Raw genomic sequence first — 12,363 nt, 5'->3', positions numbered from 1 at the left:
AGTATACCATAAGAAATGTTAGAAGAAAAATACAAAAAACAAACACTCCTTAGATACTATATGAAGATAGGAGAACAAAGAGAATTGTAATGCAAGGCCAACTTTATACCAATATACATCAAATAAACAGGTACAAAACAAGTCTTAGATCAGCTTTTGGCCAGCTATATATTGAAATTTTGAGTTTTTCTTCTTACTTTTGGCCTTCTTCTCTTTACTGTAGTAGTTACTGAATAATATTTGTTTTAAATTCATTTAACATTTTAACCACAAAGCTGCTTACATGCTGATATCATTTACATGTTGCTTGGTATTTTAATTAGTCATTTAAAACAACAGCAAGTCAGAAGGAACTGAAATTATAACACCAATAATTGCACAAGGATATGCAAGAAGAATGAATATCAAGCTGCATGGCACAAACCTTCCATAGTTTCTGTATGACACAGAAGTACCACCTTAAATGGAAGTAATAAACTATATACACTACAGTCAGCACTAGAGGGTGTTTAGTGTCTGAACCATATATCACTGTATGGAAATACAGTACAAGTCAACTGAAATCATTATGTATATTGTACTGTTACAAGATGGTGTCATTAAATTTCCTTACATTGGATGACCAATATAGTATTAACCATCTCTAGAGTTTAATTACTTTGTACCAGCAGAAAACAGTGTCTATGGTGTATCACAATCTCTCTCTTCTGCTAGACATAAAAGAGCTTGTTGCAGTTCGTGCTGCATTTCTTCAGAACTTGGAGCCTCAGATATTACCCATGAATCCTCAGTGCTTTCAAGTTTAGCTCGACACAATGGACAAGTGTTGTGGGATAAATTCCTAAAAGAAACAACTTGCATTTTCTTATAATTCTGAACTTCATTACAAAGTAAATATTTTTCTACAAGTTTAGAATAGTATTTAACAATTGACAAAACTATTATTTGGTTTGTTTTTCAAGGTAACTATTTAGTCCTTCATATTTATAACCAACAAATAAAAATCAAACATTTAAAATTTCATATAAGTGTAATACTATGGCCAAGAAAAAGAACAAAGTTACTGAAAAAAATTGTGAATTAGATCTGTTGACACTAAACATGCTAAAGGAGCATGTGGTACATGTATAACTACACACAAACATACTGAAAAGTCTGGTTTTTGCACTATTCTTTTCTTTTAACATTAACACCTATGTATGGTGTTTTGAGACATCTTATTCACACAATGACCCTACATTTATACAGATATTTAAAAATTCAACAATATGAGCATTAATACTATTAATGTATTCTCTAAATTACTTGACAAGACAAGCTATTAAAAATATGAAAAGATAAAAGGGAAACCCAATCAATTTGTCATTCAACCTACTACATGCCACTGGGCTTTATGGAATAAAACACTCATCAATAACTTCTAGATGGGAATAAGTAAAAAAAATAAAGAATAGGTTTCATATAGTGGTATGTATATGCAAAGGTAAAAGACATCTCAAAACATTATACATTCTACTACTACACAAAACCTTGTCTTATTATTTTGAATTGTCCTTATGGTTATTAATGAATGGTAAAATATTACAAAAAATCAGTATAATTAAGTCACAAGTGGTAAATCAAATGATAGATTAGATATCACATTCATTCTGTTTTGTAGTTAGTAAGTAGTCATTTGCTAACAGGTTATCTGATAATAACACTCAAATTAACTTCTACTACCAACACACTTTAGCATTATAAAAATATTAAATACATAATGGCTCCTTTATTTTGGTCAATGTTGAATTACTTTAAAAGTTTTTTTATTTAGCTATGGTATTCTGGCTGTTCAAATATCTAATACTATTCAAGACATTAAGATTACTTGCCACTGTTCAATACAGTGCATACAGTAACTATGAGCACAAGGTAACGTAGCTTCTGGTTTTCTCTCCATACATATACAACATTCATCCAAGTCAGTGGCTATATCCTTCACAGCTGTAATTCTAAAAGTAAAAAAGAACAAAGATTTGTGTGTCTTGAAAACCTAAGCTGATAGATTAAATGTTTGAATAAGAAAGATACAAGTTGAGAAAAAATTATATAGATACTTTAACAGCAGTCTTCACCTAAAAAAATCAACATTTTCCAATTTCACTATCATCAACATTGCAATATTTCTGATTACAAATATTAAAATCCAGCTTTAAATAAAGATGACTGTTATATTTCTTTTCTCAACTGCATTTTTTAAAATATGTAACTTAAAACTGTCATTTTATTTTTATGTAACAACTAAAACTTCATTTAAAGTCTACAAACCACTTAGAAGTTTCCACGCAGGAAACATTAAGCAGGCAACAGCTAATAAACATCAAGAAAATTTAAAACACACACTGCAACACTGTTCATAATATGCTCAAGAATATACACGTACAGCCACAACTTATGTTAACCATAAATTTGTTTTTTTGCTTAAGTTCTTCAATCTATAAGTACTGCATTGTAGGTTAGGTACCAGTTTATTTTATTTGAAAGCAAATATTAACCAATTAATGATACTTTTACAAGTCTCTTTTTCAAATGTATAAAGCTTTCTTTTCAACAATTAATCCATCATTTAATTACCTTGCAAGGCAAAACCTACCATAGAAATAATATAATGCTTAAAATACAGCTGACGTGTTATGTAATGATTTAGTACAAAATTTTGCAGTTACAAAAACTAAACTATGTAATAGGAAAACACAGTATTGACTCTGAACTCTTATAAATAAAATAAAATGTAAATATTTTATCAAATGCTGTTCGAGAATTTAACATGCCTTCAAATAATGCATGAAAAACCTGTATGAATTTCATTCATAATCCCACATTCATTATTGGTTTGAAATGTTATAGCTATTATTTTTAAAAGTTTCTTTAAAAAACTAAAATAGGTTGCAAAGGTATTACTTTTTCATGAAATATGTATATTATACAAATTATGTCTTTCATTCAAAACTACCTAAAAATGATTACAGTATGTTCATTCAATGTAAGTTTGCCCTAATCTTCATACTGACACACTGCTTCCATTCATTCAGTCATAACAGACTTACCTCAAGTAGTTTGCTTGGAAATCTTTACAAGTTCCATAGTAGGAAAATGTATTTTATATTTCAAAATAAAACAAGAAGATGAACAAACCTGCAGACAGATCATACTTAGAACTGTTGTTTACAATGATCTTGAAAAAATTATTTATATATTGATACTATACGATTTCTTCTGCATAGACTTTCTGTATGCATCTTTAAAAATCTAGATTTATTTTGATAATAAAAAACTGTGAATTCTAAGCAGTGAAAGTAACTATTCTCTACCACTGTGAAAATTTACATGTTCATTAATTATAAATTTCATGCTGATATATTACCCTTATTCATTCAGTTATAATACCTTACAGTTCCAGTACCATCTTTTGAAATTTTTATAAAGTCAGATCCATAATAGTCCTTGACTACTGATTTCATACTGACATCAATGTCAGTCAGTGCTTGCAAAACTGTACACAGGAATCCAAAACAGGCAGACTTATCTTTGAAATATGAAAAACCTTTTCTGTCAAGTTGCTGATCTGAATATTTTCAAAGAAATGCAAAGCACTTGTCAACTTACTAATAGTTCTCTACTCTCTTACAAAACACACTGTACTTGTGTCAGAAGGATGTATCTCATTTCTGCTTTCCCATCATAAATCAGACTTTTGTTGACAATTGTGCTACAAATTTCACTCAGTACAAGTTCACAAGTCATCTATTACATCATTAAGTCTATGCTAATGACAGATTCTGCACCATGGTTTCACTGAAAAGAGGATAACAGTCTAATTGTGATATAAATAAAATTAGTTTATTACAGTATGAAAGCATTGGATTTAAATAAAGTTTTTATTTGTATTAATTTAACTCCAAAATGCACACATCAGGTAATCACTTGGTACTAAATCTTTTACCACACCCTTTATGAAATGAGACACTTCATATAAGCATTGTAGAAACTTAAAACAGCTATCATGACTGAAATGTTTCTTCTTTGTATTCTGTTTCAAAAGAAGAAAAAAAAATCTCAAATATAACACTGTTTACATTTGTCATTCATATTTGATCTTTACGTTGGATAACAGTGGCTTTCTACCTTTGTAAATTGTTCTGATTAATTTTCCTTCAAGTAGCATGTTTTCTTTATAGCAAGCATGACCGACTCCATCTGTGTTTGTTCAAGAGATTAACTTATGTAACTATTTTTTAAGTGGGGTGACACCGTAGACTATTCTAAAGTAAATACAATTATAATAAATTACCCAAAACCTTGAATACATTTGAAGAGTTGTTTTTGTTTCTTCAAGAATGAAAGAGGGTAAAAAGGAAGTGCTGGATGGAAAACACGCACTGTTGGTTCATGTTATCTTAATATACAATGATACATTATGTGTATGCACGTGTGTTTCTTGTCATCCATCACCCAGAGTTGGCTGACATGATTACCTTTTATTTTTATTTATGGTAACTAAAGTGTTTGATAGTATACTGTGGCTTCTTTGTTTTAGGATTTTTTGCCTAAGAAAGGGGATAAAAAACATGATGAAATGGAACACATTTCCTTTTTTTTACATTTTTGACTTTGAATTTAAAGTAATAAGTGCTTAATTAGTTTAATGAGTCAAGTATTATCTTCCACAAAGCATGGTACATAACTAGCATCTAATAAAACCATTAGAAAAGTAAAAAAATTAGGAGAACATTACCTAACATTGTCTTTTATACAGTTTTTGCTTTCTCAACAGATTCCCTCAGCTAGTGTACCTAAAGATGGTTGCAACATTTTGCAAATATTTATGCAGAATGATCTTTATAAATTGATACAGCTTTATTTTTAGTGATGTATATATGCTTTAACCCTTTAGCAACAGGTCACAGGTCAAAGGCTATGTCATCATGTTTACTAAAAGTCCACCAAATTTTGTGAAGATGTACATGCTGTATCAAAAATTATTGTACAAATACTTAATGTGTGCAAATGTGTAGACAAACTCATGTATATTATATCATTTTTTATTTATTTATATCAAGTTCACAAGTCATCTATTACATCATTAAGTCTATGCTAATGACAGATTCTGCACCATGGTTTCACTGAAAAGAGGATAACATTTGTCATCTATTACAACTGCAAACATTTCTACCAATATTGGAATTTTAAAAATTTATCATACAGTCTGCCTCTAGTCTGCAGTTTCTGCTGGCTCTTTATTAAATTGTTTATGATCTACCATCTTTCCTGCTTTGACTGATCTTTAATTTTAAATCTTTAAATCCCTCTCAACTATATAACTCCTCTGGAAGAATTGAAAGTCACACAGGGAGTAACCTCAAAGGGTATATCCCCACTGGCTTTTGATTTCAGAGGAGTTTGGTATATTGTGGTGAAGATGTTTCCACTAAAATATCATTAGAGTGCAACTTCTTTACTGAATGAAAAATGCAGACATTTGCCCCAAGGATTTCTTAGATAAGGAATGGAGAACCATAATTCAAGGTGTAGTACCTTGCTGTAATATTGATTGTGCAACAGAGTTGTCCATGTGTGGTCATTTTCCAATGATCTGTTTTGTTTTTTTCATTTTTATTTATTTTGTTAGAAAGAGGGGTATCCATAATAAAGAAGCTACATTTCAGTGCCTGCTGACCCCATGTACCATGGAGCCCTATGAGGGTACACACTGCAGTGCCAAACTAGGATGCTGCAGCAACACCAGAGTTTCATGAGCACTATACCAAAACACCAGCATCAAATACAATGTCCACAACACCTTTTGAGAACATCCAACACTGGTACTTCATTGATCCTAGCCCAAGTGGACCAGCCAACTGACCCTAGGGGGGCCACCCCAAGGCTGCTCATCTACAGGAATTCAAGGCCAAAGCGTTGTGTTAGGGTTGAACCCCTCAATGACCAAAATCCTCTCCTCCTCTTCACAGGTCACCACGCATGGCAAACGCGTGGGTGGATGTTTAGAACCCATAGGAGGTAAACTGAAAGTACAGAACCTTCTCTGAGAGGTCCCCTCACCATGCACAGGAATCAACATCAAGGGGAGTTTATCAGGAAAAGTACACATTAAACATGAACATAATACTGATGACATAGTAATGAATACTTGAGAGATGAGATAAAGTCAGCATCTTCTGAAGAATGTTATGCTCAAATTTACACTAATGAGACCAAAATAACAGTGCTGTTATTCGTTAAAGCTGTTGGGCATTCCGAATTTCAATACAGAAAATATACAACTTGTAGAGTTAAGTTTTCAATTTTTCATAATGATAATTGTGTTATAACTATATATAATTTAATTAATAATAAAATATTCACATATACATAAGTACAAAAACTTCACGTGACATGTCCAAAGAAAATAACGTGGTGGTTATGTATCAAAAAATTGTATAAACTACATTCCAACTACTAGTAACAATCATCATACCTGGAAGTATAATCATACTTACCTTTACATAATTAGTAAGAAATATATTTTTATTAAAATACATATGGATAACTTTTAAAGATCCTCACATAGTTGTTTTGTTTTTAATGCTTGTTACAACATTGTCATGAGCCAGGTTGGGGAAGGATGTATATTCAAAACAAGAACTGCTAACAAAACAAATGTCCAGGAAAAATTCTTTTAATGTGCAGTAAGTCAAGTTTAAATGTCCTATAGACTATTATTTTACAAGGTTATACACTTGCACTAATCCTTTACCAAAGTTTACAAACTACGTAGATTTTTCCATGGGACTTATACTTGCCATGCCTTTTTTCTATATTGTGCCCTCCTGGAGTGGAGTCACTTTTATTCCTAAAGTATTATGACTTGAGATGTACCTCCCATGAACATATGTAATAAGAACAGTAATTGACATAGACAATTTAAGGGCTGTGGGATACCACAACCAGTAGTAATCTTATACTAAACTAAAGCTAGTCAGTAAACCAAACCTATACTACAATCAGTGTAATGATAGAAATTCTCTTTATTTGTACTTGTTGTACAGTTCTGAAAGTATTCTCTGTTTAATAGTTCTGGAACCTGAGTTTTTTCATAGTTAATACTTTTCTGGTGGACATCAGTACCAGAATACTACACAATTATAATCTTAGCATTATTTGAGTTAGATGTAAAATGTAACAAAGTATTTTTAAAGTGAAATTAGGTTATGAATGGCAAGATAATTTCCATGAATATATGTAATATTAAAATGTTATTACCATTAAGAAATTCACAATAGAAGTGTTATTTACTATTATCAATTTGGTATGGATAATGAAGAGACTTGAATAATCTCATATACAACAATAACTTGAAAACTAAAAAATATGCAAAACATACAAACATTTGCCAGAATTTTATGAAAGCATTGCACAGTTTTGGTAAAAAAAATGAAGAGTTTACCTAAATTCTCTTTCTGTTTTTGTAATTATCAATATCACACAAATAAAACAGACAGCTAAAAATACAAATGAATACAATACATACTCATCTAGAATAACAGATGTATTCAGAGAACCTGACCAAATGGAACAGCAATCAGTGGCATAGTCATCATATCTTTTAATTTCAGTCTCATCTTCAGAAACTTGCAATGAGCTGGTTGAACTAGCCTCACGTTCTCTTACTGGATTAACTTGACTAGAAGGTGGAGCTGTACTAGTATAATAGATCATTAGCTTATAAACTCGAAGAAACTGTTGAAGATTCAAAAGTCTGTATGTCTCAATTCTTCCAGATGAAACAATCGTCTAAAACAAAAAACGCTAAGAGTTGCATCATATTAAGATAAGCTATTGATTGTCACAGTGATTTTTTGTAACTGCTAACAAATTAATGTATTTTTAAAACGGATTTATTTCAGTATTTACTTCCTCTACATATCAATCCTTTCACAGACTGTACACAATATATGAAAGAAAATACTAGTTAGTTGTACGAATTCTACATATACTAAACTTAGATACTTTACTTACCCTTATACAAGCTATTTGAACAGTACCCTTCCAGAATAATGATGCATCTGTTCCTTTCTTTACAATGAACACAAGCTTTCTACCATACGAATCAGGAATAGACATTGATCTGTAACACAATTTTTTATTTGTTAATAAAATTAAATTAAGAGTTTTAAATATTTTTCAATAATAAATTAGGGTCAGTCTTTATAAACTATAATAGAAATCCATCTGACATCAACTTCTGCTAACTGTTGTCAAGTTTTCAAAGTTTTTTCTTTCCTTCATTGCATATTAAAATCCTACTAATCACTTGATATATTTGTAAGTTACTGTTTTATGGCTCAATCATGTCATGTTTATTATAATCCCTAAACTCACCAAGAAAGAATGTTTATTTTTAAGATAAGTTCTTACTTTTAAGATTTTATATTAAAATCTTACATTCTGTTCAGTTTCTGAACTTTCCTTAAGAAATCTCCATATGATAACAGGGCTACCTCTTTCAGTACCGATGCATGCCTAAGAACTTCATTTTTTATCCCATTCAGATGGAGTCCTTCTTCTGAACTGATAATCTGCCCCATTGTAACTGATGAATAACGACCTGCCATCAAGATTAAAAATTAACTATGCCTTTCTATAGTAACAAAAACATTTTTTCCCCATTTATCTTACTTCAATTCATGAGAAAAAATTCCATCGTTTGAAGTAGTTTCTCTGCAAAATGTTATTTAAATAAAAGATTACAACTTTTATGAGATTCTCTTTACTTAAAGAAACACTTTACTTGAGAAAGTCCTGAAAAGCATTTGTGAGAATTTCTTTATTTAAGGATTTTTTTAAGATGTCAACCACAAAGTAAATGTTCTGACTTTATTAGTTAATACTTCAGCCATTAACATTAAAAGTGCTGTTTTATTGATTATCATTAACAAATGCTCAATTCTATCCTGAAACATTTCAGAAATTCTATTTTTATGCATAAAATCTCTCCTTGGCTGGGTGTATATCTATTTTCTTATAACAAAGCCACATCAAGATGTCTGCTGTGACCACTGAAAGAAATCAAACCCTTGTTTTTGCATTGCAAATCTAAATGCTGCTGTCCCACTATGGAATGATCCACTGAGAATTATATGTTTTTTTTCAGCAGTACGACAAGATTCCATTACACCAGATTCAGTGCCATAGTTCAGTAATTCTAATTTTATACAACTGTCCCAAATTTAAGAAATAAATTTCAGTAACTACAGATTTAAAGCATCTCGATATGGTAATAATTCACAAACAACAAAAATAAAAGGTATGGCATGTGCTAAATATATTTAGCAATTAAGGCTTTTAATAGAAGAGTTTCTCAAATGTTAAAAGCAACAGGTCTTCTGTCACTCGATTTTCTTTGTGTTCAGTTTAACATAACTTTTTGAACTTTAGGTTTAAATATGAATCCTAACAAAACCTGTGGGTGTGCATGCTAAGTGAGCTTAAATGCATTATTAATACACATCTCACCTACTATACTATAACACAGAAAGGTATTTCAGATAGAGGTTTTCCAATCCAAGTGCCATAAAATATAATTGTCAAATTCAAAGACTTACAGCTATCCCACCAGGGAATGGTTGTTAATTGCTTCTGCATGGTTTCTTTTATTTCTGATTCAATTTTATATTTTGAAAAAAAGTGTTCATTCGATTGAAAAAGTTGAAATTGTTGAAAATAATACCCTAATAATTCATTCTGACCACAGATACTGCATTTGAAAATTAAACGGCATGACAACTTAACTGAACTAACATTAATTCATATTAGTGTTATATTATTCACACTGATACAGACATCAATGTTTTAGTCTATGCATGAATTTTTAAAGGCTATATATGAATAGAACAATTTGTTAGCATTACCAAAAATTTAATTAAACAAAACTAAATGTCATCTGCAATCAGATGCTAATTTTTACAAATTTGAGATTAACAGCTAAATCCATGTTAATGTCAAAAATACTAATTTCATAACTTTTCCTTTGCTGATGCAGTTATATATAAGGTATCTGTCAAAATAAAGACAGTTTTATGTATATATACACATATAATTAATATTTGCAGAAAAGAATATATACACACTCATATTTGCCACTAAAAGAAAAGTACTTTATTTTACTTTATGCAATTTAAATTTTGATCAAAACATGTAGTGCTACTGGCAGAGCAAATAGGATTTTAGGTTATATCTACAGAAATGCAAGATACAAGTCTAAATAGAGTATAATTTTTATATGTCATTGGCCAGGATGTGCACTGAGTCATTGGAATTGGTTTAGAGAATGAATACTAGAATGAAACCTGGGCTGGAAAGGTAGTCATATAAGAACAAGTTAAGATCTCTGAAATTGTTTTATCTTAAGAAAAAGAAAAGTTAGAGGGGACGTGATTAAAGTTGTTAAGGGAATTGACAGTGTTGATATATCATCTTTTTCCATACTTAATGGTGAGAAAGGTAGGACAGAGAGGGAACAAAATTAGTTTTGACAGGATGAAAGTTATCTTCAATTACATTGGTTTTACTTTTTTTTTTTTTAACACAGTGGTTGACCTCTGAAATGGGTTCCCTTCACTTGCAGTAGATGGAATCAAGGGAGGGCATGATTAATATCTGAAAGATAAACTGGCTTTGAGCATTTTACTTTCATTTTAAAGTTTGCTTCAATGGACCCAATGATCTAGACGAACCAACAAGTCTACTGTTATCTTCAAGTTATAAATATATGTACACATTTTAAACAACAGTAGCCTACACAACTACAAATGCATAGAATGTAAAATATAACTGTTAAAACTGAAATATAAATAAAAACAATTTAATTTTCTGAGAAATATTAAATTTAATGACCAATTAAGCCTTAAACCACTAACCAGTAGTAACACTTAACTTAGTAGTTAGATTAATTTTATGTCATGCACTCATTTTTTGCAGTTGTCACGCTACTAATAGTTGTACTACACTGCTCTAAATGTTAAATAAATAATAATGATAGCACTATTACTAATTTAATATAAAACTAAAACTACAAAATACCAATACTTCTATTTATAAACTTTACAGTATGAACCCCAAAACAATTTGCAAAATATAGGTTCGAGATAATAATTGCGGTAGTGTCTACTGCTACTATTATTATTATTATTTATAAATTATTGTGCTAATCAAGTCTTGTTTGTGATATTAATATTGCGCTATTTTCTCGTGTGTTAAATTTTCGGCTAATTCACCAAAATAACTTTATTTCAATAAATGAAAATGTGAAATAAGGCCTAATCGACATTTTATATTAAAACATTATTATTACAAGTTTAGATTTATCCTAATCTTAATAGCTGAACGTTCACTACTTACATTTAAGTTATAGTTAGTATTGTAAGTCACTTGTACTTACTTTTTAGTTTTTATTTAGCTTAAAAAAGTTGCTGCCTTTGCAAGAATGATTTAAGTCGATGCGTTTATAAAAATACAACTCTATAACAACACTGCCGCTTCATATGTTGTTTTGATATAGTGTTACTTGGTGGCAGCACTACTGAAACTTCTTTTGATAAATTAGAGGCATAAGTTCAAGGACAGCAGGTCGGTGATATATATATATATATATGTTTTGTTACATAAAAGTTAAATAACAGACCCAGAAAATTATTTTACAAAAATATCATGGGATATAGAGAAGCAAATTAAGGATATTAGACATATAATAAGTACTTTTTGTAAAAGTGAGCTTCCTGAATTATATTTCAGCGGTTACAGAATATACTACGGATATAGTTATCTTTGCTATCGTTCAAATATACGCTGAAACACATTCTTTCTTTGAACGACTGAAAAAGATGTTGCTGCTTCTTCTTTGTGGGTATTTGGGTATGTCGGAAATTTTGATACCCAGGAGAGACAGGTGTAAAAGATCTCTCCCCCCATCGCTAACTTTCATTTCAGCTACAACTATGTTGTAGTTGTAGTGCTTTAGGGCCAGAGTAACCCACAGTACTTCGGCCCTTTTCAAGGCAACGTCCATATATTGTCTTGAGTTACCTTTATTTATTTATTTTTATTTTATTATTATTATTTAAATCTATTTATATAAAAATATTTATAAACTATTAATATTATACTAATTCTAAACGTCTAGTGCATGGTGGCTAGCTTGATTTATATTTCTTAAATATACATTCATTGGAGAGAGGTACTTAGGACTATGTTTATCATGTACGTAGATCGCACAATAAATCATTTTTATGCTAATTTTTATTGAAATAATTTAGTGCATTATGCAAG

The 12,363-nt window shown here is 30.4% G+C and overlaps 1 protein-coding gene across 3 annotated transcripts; it reads right to left on the bottom strand.

Moving 5' to 3' along the window:
* Positions 1 to 84: 84 nt before the first annotated feature.
* Positions 85 to 11,623, bottom strand: LOC143253012 (RING finger protein 141-like). Of its 3 annotated transcripts, none has more exons than XM_076506051.1 (6): positions 11,477 to 11,623; positions 8,482 to 8,644; positions 8,056 to 8,164; positions 7,568 to 7,830; positions 1,872 to 1,991; positions 85 to 841 (listed from the first exon to the last, which is right to left on the bottom strand). In XM_076506051.1, the coding sequence occupies exons 2-6, from the start codon at positions 8,622 to 8,624 to the stop codon at positions 682 to 684; spliced, it is 795 nt and encodes a 264-aa protein (XP_076362166.1). In that variant the 5' UTR covers positions 8,625 to 8,644; positions 11,477 to 11,623; the 3' UTR covers positions 85 to 681. The 3 variants fall into 3 exon arrangements, with proteins under 3 accessions (XP_076362166.1, XP_076362167.1, XP_076362168.1); XM_076506052.1 differs by having other exon boundaries at positions 11,437 to 11,582; XM_076506053.1 differs by lacking the exon at positions 8,482 to 8,644 and having other exon boundaries at positions 11,477 to 11,610.
* Positions 11,624 to 12,363: the final 740 nt, after the last annotated feature.

The sequence above is a fragment of the Tachypleus tridentatus genome, chromosome 6 (assembly GCF_004210375.1).
Source record: "Tachypleus tridentatus isolate NWPU-2018 chromosome 6, ASM421037v1, whole genome shotgun sequence".
Classification (NCBI taxonomy): domain Eukaryota; kingdom Metazoa; phylum Arthropoda; class Merostomata; order Xiphosura; family Limulidae; genus Tachypleus; species Tachypleus tridentatus.
The sequence above is the reverse complement of the archived record's forward strand: the minus strand, read 5'-3'. Positions and strand labels throughout refer to the sequence as shown.

Bases quoted from the DNA above. Each gene is read 5' to 3' on its own strand.
- LOC143253012 (XM_076506051.1), bottom strand. From the start codon at position 8,624: ATGGGGCAGATTATCAGTTCAGAAGAAGGACTCCATCTGAATGGGATA. The intron at 8,165-8,481 runs GTAAGATTTTAA...ATTGTGTTACAG, and splicing joins GTTCAGAAACTGAACAGAAT to ATCAATGTCTATTCCTGATT. The intron at 842-1,871 runs GCAAGTAATCTT...TGTTTCTTTTAG, and splicing joins ATGCACTGTATTGAACAGTG to GAATTTATCCCACAACACTT.